The sequence below is a fragment of the Periophthalmus magnuspinnatus genome, chromosome 10, assembly GCF_009829125.3.
Source record: "Periophthalmus magnuspinnatus isolate fPerMag1 chromosome 10, fPerMag1.2.pri, whole genome shotgun sequence".
Taxonomy (NCBI): Eukaryota; Metazoa; Chordata; class Actinopteri; order Gobiiformes; family Gobiidae; genus Periophthalmus; species Periophthalmus magnuspinnatus.
The window spans coordinates 36,175,393-36,191,688 of record NC_047135.1 but is presented as its reverse complement, the minus strand read 5'-3'; the positions used below and the strand labels follow the sequence as shown (position 1 = coordinate 36,191,688).

The 16,296-nt window shown below is 43.1% G+C and overlaps 1 protein-coding gene across 1 annotated transcript; it reads right to left on the bottom strand.

The window, feature by feature from the left end:
• Positions 1-2,684: 2,684 nt before the first annotated feature.
• LOC117377184 (T-cell immunoglobulin and mucin domain-containing protein 4-like) lies at positions 2,685-7,884 on the bottom strand. Its single transcript, XM_033973543.2, has 6 exons — positions 7,741-7,884; positions 7,304-7,642; positions 7,173-7,226; positions 6,054-6,118; positions 3,227-3,323; positions 2,685-3,142 (listed from the first exon to the last, which is right to left on the bottom strand). Exons 1-6 carry the CDS (start codon positions 7,781-7,783, stop codon positions 3,057-3,059), a joined length of 684 nt encoding a protein of 227 aa, XP_033829434.1. The 5' UTR covers positions 7,784-7,884; the 3' UTR covers positions 2,685-3,056.
• Between the last annotated feature and the right edge of the window lie 8,412 nt (positions 7,885-16,296).

Genomic DNA, 16,296 nt, shown 5'->3' with positions numbered 1-16,296 from the left:
AAGTACACGGGTACATGAGTATACAAGTACACGGGTATATGAGTATATGAGTACACGAGTATATGAGTATACAAGTACACGGGTATATGAGTATATGAGTACACGGGTATATGAGTATACAAGTACACGGGTACATGAGTATACAAGTACACGGGTATATGAGTATATGAGTACACGAGTATATGAGTATACAAGTACACGAGTACATGAGTATACAAGTACACGAGTACATGAGTATACAAGTATATGAGTATATGAGTATATGAGTATATGAGTATATGAGTATACAAGTACACGGGTATATGAGTATACGAGTACACGGGTACATGAGTATACGAGTACACGGGTACATGAGTATACGAGTACACGGGTACATGAGTATACGAGTACATGAGTATACAAGTACACGAGTACATGAGTATACAAGTACACGAGTACATGAGTATATGAGTATACAAGGATATGAGTACATGAGTATACAAGTACACTAGTACATGTGTATACAAGTACACGAGTACACGAGTATACAAGTACACGAGTACACGAGTATACAAGTACACGAGTACACGAGTATACAAGTACACGAGTACACGAGTATACAAGTACACGAGTACACGAGTATACAAGTACACGTGTACACGAGTATACAAGTACACGAGTACACGAGTATACAAGTACACGTGTACATGAGTATACAAGTACACGAGTACATGAGTATACAAGTACACGAGTACATGAGTATACAAGTACACGTGTACATGAGTATACAAGTACACGAGTACATGAGTATACAAGTACACGAGTACATGAGTATACAAGTACACGAGTACATGTGTATACAAGTACACGAGTACATGAGTATGGTATGGTCTGCTTTTATTTGAGCAGGGACAGTGCACATTGACCTTAAAAAAACAGAAAAGATATTTGGTGCCAGGTTAAAGCAAAAGTACTAATTTTCACCTGTAGTCGGCTGATGTTTAAGTAAAAGTAACAAGTATATGAGTATATGAGTACATCACATTATACTCAGGCAACAGGTCCAGACTGTATCACAGCACAACAAATATACAAGTATACGAGTACATCACATTATATCCATTCAAACAGGTCCAGTCTGCAGTTATACTTGTGTCTTTGTAATGAGATATACTTAACACATAATTATACAAATATAACACGTAATATCCATTCAGACCGGTCTGTATCAGCACAGCTATACAAGTATATCACATAAGTATATTAGTATATCACATAAGTATATCACATGAGTATATTAGTATATCACATAAGTATATCACATAAGTATATTACATAAGTATATCACATAAGTATATTACATAAGTATATCACATAAGTATATCACATAAGTATATTACATAAGTATATCACATAAGTATATTACATAAGTATATCACATAAGTATATTACATAAGTATATCACATGAGTATATCCCATGAGTATATCACATAAGTATAACACATAAGTATATTAGTATATCACATAAGTATATCACATGAGTATATCACATAAGTATATTAGTATATCACATAAGTATATCACATAAGTATATCACATAAGTATATCACATAAGTATATTAGTATATCACATAAGTATATCACATAAGTATATTAGTATATCACATAAGTATATCGCATAAGTATATCACATAAGTATATTAGTATATCACATAAGTATATCACATAAATATATTAGTATATCACATAAGTATATCACATAAGTATATCACATAAGTATATTCAATTCAATTCAATTCAATTCATTTATTTTTGTAACGCCCAAAATCACAACAACAGTTGTCTCGAAGGGCGTTCATGTTTTGGTTGATGGGGGAAACCGGAGTACCCGGAGGAAACCCATCCAGACACGAGGAGAAACATGAAAAACTCCACACAGAAAGGCCTGGTGACCTGGGGATCGAACCAACCTTCTTGCTGTGAGACATGAGTGATGGCACTCAGTCACCGTGCCGCCAAGACACAAAAAACAAAACAACAGGAAGAATCAGACACAACAAGAAAAATCAGACACAACAGGAAGAATCAGACACAACAGGAAAAATCAGACACAACAGGAAAAATCAGACAACATAAGAAATCGGCCAGGAGACCAGACGAGGAGGAGGAGAGCCGGGCGAGGAGTATATCACATAAGTATATCAAATAAGTATATTACATAAGTATATCACATAAGTATATCACATGAGTATATCACATAAGTATATCACATGAGTATATCACATAAGTATATTAGTATATCACATAAGTATATCACATGAGTATATCACATAAGTATATCACATAAGTATATTAGTATATCACATAAGTATATCACATGAGTATATCATATAAGTATATTAGTATATCACATAAGTATATCACATGAGTATAACACATGAGTATATTAGTATATCACATAAGTATATCACATAAGTATATCACATAAGTATATCACATATATTCAAACAGGTCCAGTTACATCGTCAGTGACAAAGTTCACGTTGTCTCATTATAAAAAGAGTCACTTTTGTTTTCTTATCGTCTGCTTTATTGTTTCTGTAAAGCTGCTTCAATCTGATCATTTATTTACTGACAAACACAGAGGAAACCACAGGAATAAAGCTCAAAAACATCACTCAGCATTTTCACTCCAAATGTGTGAAGAGAATGTAGAAGGAAATGTACAAAATGTGGCTCAGTGTTAGAACTTGGCCTGACCTTCAGGTCGGGGGGACACTGCTGTACTCACTGAGCCACAGTCATTTAAAACACTCATCAGGTTTGTGTTGATAAGAGCAGTGTGACTTCAGTCCAGTAGAGGGCAGTGTTCCCTCAGACTATGAGCTTTGTCCAACATGTTTTTATTTTTCACATCAGAATAATTGGATTTGCTGTAAATGAAATGCACAGACTAAATACATTTATCTGTGTGGCTCTTCAAAGGGGCTTTTAAAACTGCTCCTTCAAACCGACTCATTTAAATTCTCGTCAGATGCCCTGCCTCAGAGTGGCCCCTCATTATATTCACTTATCACTAATGCAGTGGGATGCTCTCGTAGACGTTTTCTGGTGCTGACGTCTCACTCTGCTCTGGAGCTTTAGGAGGCAGCAGTCGTCTCCCTGAAACAAGGCACAAAATTAAATGTTTGAGAGAAAAACTCCACAGTGGCATGAATCACAAACTATAATCTGTGACACACTTACAGAAAATAAAGAGGAGGATTAGGATTATAGTGACGAGCAAAACCGCCGCCAACCTGCCCATGTTTTCAACTCCCAGAAAACTCAACAAGTCCAGCTCCTGGAATGAAACAACACTGAGTGAGACAGTTACACATGTACTCCTGTGTACTCCTGTGTACTCCTGTGTACTCCTGTGTACTACTGTGTACTACTGTGTAATAGAACTACTCCATACTACTGCATACTACTGTGTAGTACTGCGTACTACTTCATTACTTGAGCTCGATTACTCTGCACTTTAACTGTCTTAGTTTTTTGGCAGCTCTGGTGCTTATGGAGGAAGTTCTCAGCCAGACTGGAGTACACAGCATTTTGAAACAGATACACACTTATACTGACTCAGTATTGATCCTCAACAGAGTCACTGATCAGAGTCAGAGTAGAGTCAGTGTAGAGTCAGAGTAGAGTCAGTGTAGAGTCAGAGTAGAGTCAGAGTAGAGTCAGTGTAGAGTCAGAGTAGAGTCAGAGTAGAGTCAGTGTAGAGTCAGAGTAGAGTCAGAGTAGAGTCAGAGTAGAGTCAGAGTAGAGTCAGAGTAGAGTCAGTGTAGAGTCAGAGTAGAGTCAGAGTAGAGTCAGAGTAGAGTCAGTGTAGAGTCAGAGTAGAGTCAGAGTAGAGTCAGTGTAGAGTCAGAGTAGAGTCAGAGTAGAGTCAGTGTAGAGTCAGAGTAGAGTCACTCTAGAGTCAGAGTAGAGTCACTCTAGAGTCAGAGTAGAGTCACTCTAGAGTCAGTGTAGAGTCAGAGTAGAGTCAGAGTAGAGTTACTGTAGAGTCAGAGTAGAGTCATAGTAGAGTCAGAGTAGAGTCAGAGTAGTCACTGTAGAGTCAGAGTAGTCACTGTAGAGTCAGTGTAGAGTCACTCTAGAGTCAGTGTAGAGTCACTCTAGAGTCAGTGTAGAGTCAGAGTAGAGTCAGAGTAGAGTCAGAGTAGAGTCAGAGTAGTCACTGTAGAGTCAGAGTAGTCACTGTAGAGTCAGTGTAGAGTCACTGTAGAGTCAGAGTAGAGTCAGAGTAGAGTCACTCTAGAGTCACTCTAGAGTCAGTGTAGAGTCACTCGAGTCAGTGTAGAGTCAGTGTAGAGTCAGAGTAGAGTCACTCTAGAGTCACTCTAGAGTCAGAGTAGTCAGAGTAGAGTCAGAGTAGAGTCAGAGTAGAGTCAGAGTAGAGTCAGTGTAGAGTCAGTGTAGAGTAGAGTCAGTGTAGAGTCAGTGTAGAGTCAGAGTAGAGTCAGAGTAGAGTCAGTGTAGAGTCAGAGTAGAGTCAGTGTAGAGTCAGAGTAGAGTCAGTGTAGAGTCAGAGTAGAGTCAGAGTAGAGTCAGTGTAGAGTCAGTGTAGAGTCAGAGTAGAGTCACTCTAGAGTCAGAGTAGAGTCACTCTAGAGTCAGAGTAGAGTCACTCTAGAGTCAGTGTAGAGTCAGAGTAGAGTCAGAGTAGAGTTACTGTAGAGTCAGAGTAGAGTCATAGTAGAGTCAGAGTAGAGTCAGTGTAGAGTCAGAGTAGAGTCAGAGTAGAGTCAGTGTAGAGTCAGAGTAGAGTCAGTGTAGAGTCAGAGTAGAGTCAGAGTAGAGTCAGAGTAGAGTCAGTGTAGAGTCAGTGTAGAGTCAGAGTAGAGTCACTCTAGAGTCAGAGTAGAGTCACTCTAGAGTCAGTGTAGAGTCACTGTAGAGTCAGAGTAGAGTCACTGTAGAGTCAGAGTAGTCACTGTAGAGTCAGTGTAGAGTCAGTGTAGAGTCACTGTAGAGTCAGTGTAGAGTCACTGTAGAGTCAGAGTAGAGTCAGTGTAGAGTCACTCTAGAGTCACTCTAGAGTCAGTGTAGAGTCAGTGTAGAGTCAGAGTAGAGTCACTGTAGAGTCAGAGTAGAGTCAGAGTAGAGTCAGTGTAGAGTCAGAGTAGAGTCAGAGTAGAGTCACTGTAGAGTCAGTGTAGAGTCAGTGTAGAGTCAGAGTAGAGTCAGAGTAGAGTCACTGTAGAGTCAGTGTAGAGTCACTGTAGAGTCAGAGTAGAGTCAGTGTAGAGTCAGTGTAGAGTCAGAGTAGAGTCAGAGTAGAGTCAGTGTAGAGTCAGAGTAGAGTCAGTGTAGAGTCAGAGTAGAGTCACTGTAGAGTCAGTGTAGAGTCAGAGTAGAGTCAGTGTAGAGTCAGTGTAGAGTCAGAGTAAAGTCACTGTAGAGTCACTGTAGAGTCAGAGTAGAGTCACTGTAGAGTCAGAGTAGAGTCAGTGTAGAGTCAGTGTAGAGTCAGAGTAGAGTCAGAGTAGAGTCAGAGTAGAGTCAGTGTAGAGTCAGTGTAGAGTCAGTGTAGAGTCAGTGTAGAGTCAGAGTAGAGTCAGTGTAGAGTCAGTGTAGAGTCAGAGTAGAGTCAGTGTAGAGTCAGTGTAGAGTCAGAGTAAAGTCACTGTAGAGTCACTGTAGAGTCAGAGTAGAGTCACTGTAGAGTCAGAGTAGAGTCAGTGTAGAGTCAGTGTAGAGTCAGAGTAGAGTCAGAGTAGAGTCAGAGTAGAGTCAGTGTAGAGTCAGTGTAGAGTCAGTGTAGAGTCAGTGTAGAGTCAGAGTAGAGTCAGTGTAGAGTCAGTGTAGAGTCAGAGTAAAGTCACTGTAGAGTCAGAGTAGAGTCAGTGTAGAGTCAGTGTAGAGTCAGAGTAGAGTCAGAGTAGAGTCAGAGTAGAGTCAGTGTAGAGTCAGAGTAGAGTCAGAGTAGAGTCAGTGTAGAGTCAGTGTAGAGTCAGTGTAGAGTCACGGTTCATCTGTGATCTTTACATACTGGACCATAGTTAAACTGTAAAGTACAAACTTTTTCAGTGATGGTTCTTAAAACGTGGGCCTCAGCCGTGAGGTCGAACAGAGGAGGGGCGGAGCCTGGAATCAGACAATAAGACAGAAAATAAACAGCTGTGGTTCAGTTTAAACTCAGATGTTTAAATATATTTTTATATTGTGGTGAATATAAATGTTTTAGAGATGAACCGATCTGAGACTGGTATCAGATATCGACTCCAGATATCGGTTCAGTCGATATCCTGTTGGACATAACTGATGTAATGAGACATTTACAAATCGTATTTAGACCAGAAAGTTTCAGAATATTTGAACTTTTATTTACATAAATTTGTTTTGTCGTTACTTGTTTACAGGGTTCTAATTCACTTTCTGTGTAAAATCTGTCCCCCCTCTGTCCTCTCTGTCCTCTCTCTGTCTCTGTCCTTCAGACTCATTCTAGTCTTAAATGTTCGTATTAACCCTCTACATGATCCTGATGGTTTTATTTCACTATTGTGTCTGTAAATCAAGATCTGAACATTAATAACAGACAAATCAGGTCCTTCTTTCCCCGAGGTCGCTCCTGTTAGCGTTAGCAACAGGTTTGATTGACAGCGTTGCTAAGGGCTGAAGACTGACTGAAAACATCCAGAATGTCACAACTACCACAGTCACAAGAACAAGGTTTTTAAAATTCTAGACATGTTTTCTTTGTTTCTGGCGGATTTTAACGTGCTCCAGTTGTGTTTCTTACATTTCCATGATGTCGGGTCCTTGCTCCGGTGTAAACACAGAGCTGCCCTCACCTCTGCCCGACTCAAAAACACATGTAGCAGCAGAAGATATTTTACTACTACAGATATAAAACAAATGTAATGGTTTTTGAAGGATATTTAGGCTGCTGTAAACACACAAGCCCTGTATCCAATAAAACCTGATGTTTTATATTATTTTCAGTATAAATGTATGGGCTCTTGGGGGCCCCCTGGCTGGACCCTAAATTGTCCCCTATACCTGCTCCAGTCTCGATGAGCTTCACTCAGAGCTGAACGCTGTGGTGACGTCACTCACTGAGTCACTTCTCTACACAGTCTGGTCTCTACAAACACGATACTGGTTCAGATTTGAGTTTCACACGACAAACGGCTCGTACCTTCTGTCTTTTGTTGAGTGTAGCTCGGACTCACTGTTGGTTCTTCCTCTGGAGCTGCAGACATCACAGTTACACATTATTTAAACCTCTTTTTCATTTAGTCTGACAGTTTTTTTTTTATGTCAGCTCACCTTCCTCTATCTCCAGTTTAATGTTGACTTTGAGATCATTGAAAGGTCCTGGGATCTCCACCCTGCAGCCGTAGACCCCGGCATCGCTCCAGTCTGTGCTCGTGATGGTCATCGACACATCTCCCTCGTCCAGTGACCCCCTCAGCTGGTACCGGGGCCCCCACCTGCTCTGTGGCGCTCCACCCGTCCACGAAAATATGGTATTTGAGCATCTGAACGTGGGGACTGCGTCTTTGCCCCAACAGAAACTCAAAGATCCATAAGACAGGGCATCGTAGGCGCACGGTAGAGTCACATTATGGCCGACGACGCCCACCACTCTCACAGTGCTGCCATAAACTGTCCAACAATCATATCATTATTATTATTATTATTATTTTACACTTTTAAAAGATCAGCCTCTCCACCCACACTAAAGCACAAAAATATTGACTCACCTCGAGAGAGAATAGACAGGATCAAATAACAAAGTCCACGCATGTGTGTAGGCTGCTGGATAACCCTCCTGGAGTGAGGATGAAATGAATTTCCCCCACACAGACACACACCGGAGACGACGCACCGCACAAGTTTCAGCTTCTGTTTTTTTTTTTAAGGAAGGAAATCAATAAGGAGACATATAGACTGAATGTTCCACAACAGGTTTAGAAACGGCTACAGATGCTTAAAGTGAAGAGCAGAATCAAGTCCAATAGGAAGTAATCCACATGAGTTTACAAGCAGGAAACCAGGGCTTAGTCACAGACGTGACAGACATGACCACACACGATATTTGGAGGAAGTGTCTAAAAATACAGACTTTGCTAAATAGATTTGCACTGGTAAAGTTGAGTCTGAAGCTGATCCTGCAAAGTCCAGAAAGAAACGCAGAGGCACATTAGAATTTTTAGAAGAATTTAGTTTCCTTCAAACGTTTCAAGATGCTGTTTCATATGGAACATTTGCTGTAACATCGTGTGGGCGACATAATAAATAAAACATTAGGTCACAGACAGACGTGTGGGCTCAGGAAGTGTTATTTTAGTCACTGTTTTGATCATTTGAAACTTGAATGAACAGGAGACAGAATGCTCCGGCGTTGACTGTAGAGCATCACTGAGCGCCCCCCTCAGGCCACAGCAGGACTCATTTGTGTAAACAGGCTGGTCAGGAGGCTGTGCCCCCTCAAAGCCCTGGCCCTGGCTGCTGTGTCCGCTGCAGATGAACTAACTCCTGGGACAGATTCGGACACAGGGAGCTCCTCAGGGCTGTGTACTTTCCCCACAGCTCTTCTCCCTGTGCACCACCTGCTGCACCTCAACACACCACGCCCTAAACCTGATCCAGTTTCACTCTCCTTAGGCTCATCTTGGACGGCCGTGAGTCTGCAGGAGGGAGGTGGTGTTTTTGTGCGTGTATCTGCAGATCTTTATAGAAATATAGATGTGTATTTTCAGATTATCACTGCCCTGTGACTCGGATCTTAGTGTAACAAACAAACAAAAGCCAAAGCACTCAGCAGATTATTCTAGTGTCACAGTTATTCTGAGGAAAACTGTGTCTGGAGACGGGGCTTTGTTTGCACCTGTCCTTTAAAACTCAATAAGGACATTTTTTTCAGAGATAAAGAAAAGGAGGGAGACTGGCTTAAGTTGGACAACAGTGTAAACACAATGTCGCTCTGAAATCTATTCATACTTTGAAAATACTGTCTGTCCTGAAATTACATTTTGCTTCAAGCCAAAGTTGTGCTCGTCACGATTAATGGCCTGAAAATGATCGAGATTTCAAAGGTTTTTACGATAATGGACCCTTAAAATAATTCCAGTCTTTAATCCATTTCTGTCTCAAATAACTCTTTTCTTAATGGCGGCGTTTCATCTTTATGTGTTGGACTGGCCATTCAGAAAGTCAGAGTGTTCATTTATCTGTCAAACACCACTGTGGATTACTCTGAAGATCTGTGGAAGTGTGAGAAATTCCTCGGAAAAATTCTGAATTCGCCAGCGTTGGGAAGTACCAACATTTACTGAGAATTCATGTTGCGAATCTTGACTCTCGGGAACTGTATTCTGGAACAGTTCCTCTTTCATTTCTAAAAAGCAGATCCATAAATGTCAGTATTTTATCATAAAAAACAGACATGAAACTACACAAAACAAACATGAAGCTGTTTTTAACCCTATGCTGCGTCTTCACCTTAAAATTTAAATGCATCCCAGTGTAAAAGTATTCCAAAAAATCAGATTACAGTACTCTGATTGGACCATGTATCCGAGTACACAATACATTTCCCCACAGTATTCAGAATTCTGTAACTAAACACCGGATTTAAACTTTTATTGTTGTTATTTTTATTATTGTCTTGGGTCTGGCTCAGAGAGTAAAATATTCACCGCGTTGTGTCAGTAAATATAATACAAACTTCACCGTGGCACTTTATAAACGCTCGTCAGATCCTTTATTCTTGAGACTCTCCGTTGAGTCTGGCGTTCTGCTGTCAGCGCCGTCCGCCATCTTTGATTCCTTCACAAGCTCCTAGTAAATCGCTGTCCTCCCCCTCTGAGCCGCAGTGTGAACCCCTAATAAATCTGCGTCCTCCCACATACCATTTTGTCGTTTATCTAGGCTCAGATTCGCCCGTCTGTCCGTCGGGCTGAGGACCTTTGAACAGGTACCGTCTGCCGTCACGACAAACCGCTGTTTACTGCTCCAGACGGATTTTGTAAAAAGGTTCATTTGCTTTCCTGTTTGGGTTCACGTCAAAGTCGTTGTAAATCGAAAGCATAGATAACGTTTGAAACTGCATTAGGAGCTGAAAATAGAGCTTTGGTCTGGAGCCAGAGAGAAAGGCAGTGACAAATGTTGTTTTGGCGTCTGAGAAAATAAGGAACCAACTGAAGGGAACTATTGGCCAAGGTCTTTGGTTGTGTAAGTTTGGTGCAAATCCGTACCTCAGATAACACCACGGAAACGCCTGGTGTCTAAAGTTTAAAATGCGGTAATTCGAGTCAAATTTACTCAAGTGAACTGCCAACTGTTGTAATGGACATTGATTTGCAGTTTTGCTGATGCCAGTGGAGCCAGAGTAAAGATGCTGAGGTGTCACATCGTTCTATATAATCCATCGCATGACCTCTAGCTTCCTTTTCTGTAACAAAAACTTGTGCTTTAGGGGAAAATGTATCTGTCAAAGCATCGAGACAAATGCTCACGTCCCTGTGTGCTGAGATAACACATCCTCCCGGGGTCAGAGGTCGTGAGTCGGTCCCAGCTGTTGGGAGTGTGAAGCGGGGTTCACCGCGGGCTAACGCAAGAAAACACTGTGACCAGGCAGCAGCCATTACCTCAGAGGAATTTAAGTCTCAGCAAACAAAGACGGAGGAGGAAGAGGAGAGGGGAGAAGAAGAAGAAGCCCGTGAGCAGAAGAAGAAGAAGAAGAAGAAGAAGCCCGTGGGAAGAAGAAGAAGAAGAAGAAGAAGAAGAAAAGAAGAAGCCCGTGAGAAGAAGAAGAAGAAGAAGCCTGTCACACAGATCGTTTTTGTCCATCCCAATAATCAATAATCTTAGATTAGTGATGGTGTAGTGACAGTGTATTGTAGTGATGGTGTAGTAATGGAGTCGTGATAGTGCGGTGTAGCGGTGGTGCAGTGGTGTAGTGACAGTGCAGTGATGATGCAGCATGGTGAAGGTGTAGAGATGGTGTAGTGTAGTGACGGTGTAGTGACGTGCAGTGACGGTGTAGTGACAGTGTAGTTACGGTGTAGTGACGGTGTAGGGCTGTGTCTTGTACGCTGCTTTACTTGGTTTTGTCAGACAGCAGGGGAAGCTTCTGCCCCCTACTGACCGTCCCCAGGACTGCATCCCACGTGTGTGATAAGACGGACCTCCATGGACCTCATTTGTGGACCTCCTTAGACCTCCTTTTCATGACTCTGGCCTTGTGTTTTGTCTTTTGCAGGAGTCAGATTTGGCTGATTTCAGATGTTCCTGCTCTTCTTTTCTTCCTTTTGTTTCGTGTCGTGGAAACGTTCACTTTTATCACACGATGCAGCTCTGGAGAAAACGTCAGACAAACAAAGTGAAGCAGCTGAACCATCACGTGACGCAGCGAAACATGTGAAGCAGGTAAACGAACGCTCTGGTCTGACAAAAATAATCAATAGTTCTAAGTTTAAACCTGAGGACACAATGAGTCTTCGGGTCGTGTGCGGTCGCAGTGTTTCGTTCAAACTCCTTAAACACCTGGAGGTCTGTGAGCTCTGACTCGAGTTCAGGTGATGCACTTAAGACTTTTGTCTCACTGATGAGTCACTCAGGTCTAAAACATCTGATCTTAAAATATCAAAGTAGCACCTCGATGCTTTGTGACTCACACAAATAAATCTATATTTTAAGGTCAGTTTGAATTTATCTTTTATTTCTGAGCAGATCCCGACTGAGCTTTTTTTCTTCTTTCAGCTTTTGACATTTTAGGTACAAACAGAAGACGTCAAATATCCATCCAGGTTCTTTCTGTTTTCCAGAGCTGGGTCGTGGGGCAGCAGCTCTAAACAGGGACTCCCAGACCTCCCTCACCCCAGACACTTCCTCCAGCTCCTCTGGTGGGACCCTAAGGTGCTCCCAGACCAGCCGAGAGACAGAGTCCCCAAATATATGAAATAATGTATATGGAATTATGTAGCAAAGAAAAAAATACTCTACTAACTATTCTTTGACAAAGCAAAAAGCGGCTAATTTGAGGATTTGAATAATTCCACATAATTCCATATATCTGCTTCATATATTTGATGTTTTCTGTTTGTATAAAATGTATAAAATAGTAAAAATAAAGAAAAAAGTCAATCAATGAGCGGGTGAGTCCAGACTTTGACTCGTCGTGAACATAATACTCTGACGTGTGAACTACAGACTCAGAGCTAAAGGTTCAGTTTGATGTTTCGACACGAGGCTCAAGAGCGCCCCCTTCCTTTCACCGTTCAGACGAGTGTTTCTTTGTGTGTTTCTTGCTCCTCACCGGAAATGAACAGCTCCTTTTCTATTGTTGCAGTGTTTAATAGATGTAATAAATGCAGCTCACGCACAAACGCATAAACTCGTGTGTTCATTGAGCCGCACGACGTCTTAAACCCGACGCATTCTGCTTGAGTCTCTATGGTTCTCATCTCTATGGATCATTCTGTTATAATTTACACATTTTAAATCACAATGTTCATCTAAAACAACTTACAACAAAACAAATCCACTGACGTCCATGTTAGAAAACTACATTGTCCGTAAACGTCATCACACAAAGCGCCGCTGTAGCGCCCCCTGTGGACAGAGGCACGTCGCACTAGAGCAGAGCGTTTTTAATATTTGTACCAAAATGACGACGCGACGCTGCAGAATCTACGAGTATCAACGATTAAGAAAATAAAACTGGAGAAGGAAGAGCGGACGTCACAGTGGGCGTGGCACAGTGGGCGTGTCACAGGGGGCGTGTCACAGTGGGCGTGTCACAGTGGGCGTGTCACAGTGGGTGTGTCACAGGGGGCGTGTCACAGTGGGCGTGTCACAGTGGGCGTGTCACAGGGGGCGTGTCACAGTGGGCGTGTCACAGTGGGCGTGTCACAGGGGGCGTGTCACAGGGGGCGTGTCACAGGTGGAGGTTAAACGGCAGATCGACAAAATGGCGTCTTGAAAATAGTGGATTAAAGATTAAACTCAAACATGAATCAGTCCAAATAAAACTTCAGAGACTCAACGAGAAGAAACGACTGAAACAGGAGAAACATCTGAAAAGTCCAGTTTGAAGACCACGTTTGATGTAATGACACACTGAACGGGAGGGTGACCAGTTTGAGCCTCGTGTTCCACCGTGGGGCTGATGGAGACAGGAAGGACAAGTGTGTGCTGCTGCTGGAGGAAGAGAGTGATAATAATAAACCGGAAAAGGAAAGACAAAATGGGACGTTTATAATTTTACTGACCCCGTAGGACTCGTCCTGGCTGTGACCGTCATTTTCACTCTTCTCTGGCCTGTTTCTGACCCGGGGCCGGGGGTTTACAGAGGGTCATAAGGGTGAACTGAACCTCAGTGTCTGCACCTCCATTTCATGCTGAAAATAACGACAGTCAGTGAAAGAGTTTTATGTTTACGTCAGTTTGAAACACGAGCTTCAGTTTGGTCTGGTCCCTGAAAACAAACTAAATGTTGAGGACACATTTACATCTGAACTACACTTTGACCACAACGTTCTGCACGTGACTCCTCTGGGTGGGCTCCTGCTCCTCGGGCCTTATGTCATCTCCAGGAGCCTCCTCTGGTCTGTTCATCTCCTCCTCTGGTCTCCTCTGGTCCTCCTCTGGTCTGTTCTCCTCCTCTGGTCTATTCTCCTCCTCTGGTCTCCTCTGGCCCTCCTCTGGTCTGTTCTCCTCCTCTGGTCTCCTCTGGTCCTCCTCTGGTCCTCCTCCTCTGGTCTGTTCTTCTCCTCTGGTCCTCCTCTGTTCTTCTCCTCTGGCTGTTCTCCTCGTCTGGTCCTCCTCTGGTCTCCTCTGGTCCTCCTCTGGTCTGTTCTCCTCCTCTGGTCTATTCTCCTCCTCTGGTCTCCTCTGGCCCTCCTCTGGTCTGTTCTCCTCCTCTGGTCTCCTCTGGTCCTCCTCTGGTCCTCCTCCTCTGGTCTGTTCTTCTCCTCTGGTCCTCCTCTGTTCTTCTCCTCTGGCTGTTCTCCTCGTCTGGTCCTCCTCTGGTCTCCTCGGGTCCTCCTCTGGTCTGTTCATCTCCTCCTCTGGTCTCCTCTGGTCCTCCTCTGGTCCTCCTCTGTTCTCCTCTGGTCCTCCTCTGGTCTGTTCTTCTCCTCTGCTCTGTTCTTCTCCTCTGGCTGTTCTTCTCCTCCTCTGTTCTCCTCCTCTGGTCCTCCTCTGTTCTCCTCTGGTCTCCTCTGGTCTCCTCTGGTCCTCCTCTGGTCTCCTCTGGTCCTCCTCTGGTCCTCCTCTGGTCCTCCTCTGGTCCTCCTCTGTTCTCCTCCTCTGTCCTCCTCCTCTGGTCCTCCTCTTCACATTTGACTGATGACTCTGCAGCTGCTGGTGCTTTCCCCTGGACTTCCCACCCTCAGGATCCTGGACGTGTTCCTCTGTTCTCCTCCTCTGTTCTCCTCCTCTGGTCTGTTCATCTCCTCCTCTGGTCTCCTCTGTTCTCCTCCTCTGGTCCTCCTCTGGTCTCCTCTCTTCTCCTCCTCTGGTCCTCCTCTTCACATTTGACTGATGACTCTGCAGCTGCTGGTGCTTTCCCCTGGACTTCCCACCCTCAGGATCCTGGACGTGTTCCTCTGTTCTCCTCCTCTGTTCTCCTCCTCTGGTCTGTTCATCTCCTCCTCTGGTCTCCTCTGTTCTCCTCCTCTGGTCTCCTCTGGTCTCCTCTGTTCTCCTCCTCTGGTCCTCCTCTGTTCTCCTCCTCTGTTCTCCTCCTCTGGTCCTCCTCTGGTCCTCCTCTGGTCTGTTCATCTCCTCCTCTGGTCTCCTCCTCTGTTCTCCTCCTCTCTTCTCCTCCTCTGGTCCTCCTCTGGTCCTCCTCTTCTCCTCCTCTGGTCCTCCTCTTCACATTTGACTGATGACTCTGCAGCTGCTGGTGCTTTCCCCTGGACTTCCCACCCTCAGGATCCTGGACATGTTCCTCTGTGCCGTCTCTGTCCCCGTCCAGGCTCGTCCTCCTATTTTTATCCCACTGGGGAGGGAGCGGCTCGTGGGGAGTTTTGGGAAGACGCTGGCGCTGGGAGAAGAGCGAGAAAAAGAACTCACCAACTGACCTCAAGGCGAAACTCTACAGGTGACGAGGAGAAAACATCACATTCTGCCGCCGTTTAGTCACAAAAATGTACAAAAAAAATATATTATAAGTTTATCATCACTTTTGGGACAATTAAAACAGAAACGTGAAAAGATCCAGGGGTAAATCTCTTGTTTTTTTTTAACATATTTGATTCTAAAAACACACAGAGGATTTGGATCTTCTTCAGTGTTTGAGCAAAACTAAATGTGACTGAAAATGTGATTTAAAATTCTTATTTTGCCTCATTTTTTGAAGTTAAAACTTGAATAAATCAGACTTGGAATCAGACATTAAAAAATCCTTGTGTTTGTTTCGTCACCATCTTGTTAAGGGTCAAACTTTCCGCTCGGGGACTAAAGTCTCTCGAGGGAAAAGACATTTTGAGGAAACGTCCTTTGACGTTTCAGTCTCATATAACTCTATGGAGGCAGGTTCATTCAGTTAAATATTTAAACATGTTTTGGTGCAGAGTGGACGGTTTATGAGCTCAAACTCACCAAAAAACACAACAAAAAAATAGAAAAAAAAGCCTGTTGTGTTTCTCCTTCAGGTTGAAAATGAGCTGCAGGATTTGAAGAAAAAAAAAACATCTTTACACAGATTTTTTATGTGTTTTTATGTGTTTAGTTGCACGATAACACGTCCTGAAGATAAATGATAATATTCAAACTCACTGTGCCACTCACACACAATCCTCAAGTACAATTATCCCCAAAAACTCTCCTGAAAGTACGATATGGATAAAACTTCAGCGGAAATAAACAGTTAAGTAAAGAGTTTGTGTCTCTAATGAGTCATAGAAGATATTTATTCAACCACAGCTCAAATCTAATCGTAAAAAACAGGAAAAATAACAAAAAGTTCCCGACTAGAACTTAGAAAAAGTCCCATGATAAATACTGACCCGCTCCATCATCGTGGACTGAAGCTTAAGTGGAGGCAGAGCTTATCAGGACAGGCCCAGGTGAGTTTTATCTGTTTAATCTGTACTTTTCATTATTAAATCAATTGGTTCATCATCAAAAAACACAACAGTGGCTCAGCTGGTAGAGCGTTTCCCCTCTGATCTGAAGGTTAGAGGTTCAAATTCCGCTGTCGACATAAACGTCATTCCGCAGGTCGTTGGTGCGATTCCAGCTCCCACAGATAAACGCTGGTGTTGTGTCGTTGGATTAGACACATGAACCCCCCGACCCGGTGTGTG

What these genes read in the sequence shown, in the direction of transcription:
- LOC117377184 (XM_033973543.2), bottom strand. Translation starts at nt 7,783, where the DNA reads ATGCGTGGACTTTGTTATTTGATCCTGTCTATTCTCTCTCGAG. An exon ending in TAAGAACCATCACTGAAAAA is followed by an intron (nt 3,324 to 6,053) that starts GTTTGTACTTTA and finishes GTTTCATTCCAG; the next exon opens with GAGCTGGACTTGTTGAGTTT. An exon ending in AATCCTCCTCTTTATTTTCT is followed by an intron (nt 3,143 to 3,226) that starts GTAAGTGTGTCA and finishes GCCTTGTTTCAG; the next exon opens with GGAGACGACTGCTGCCTCCT.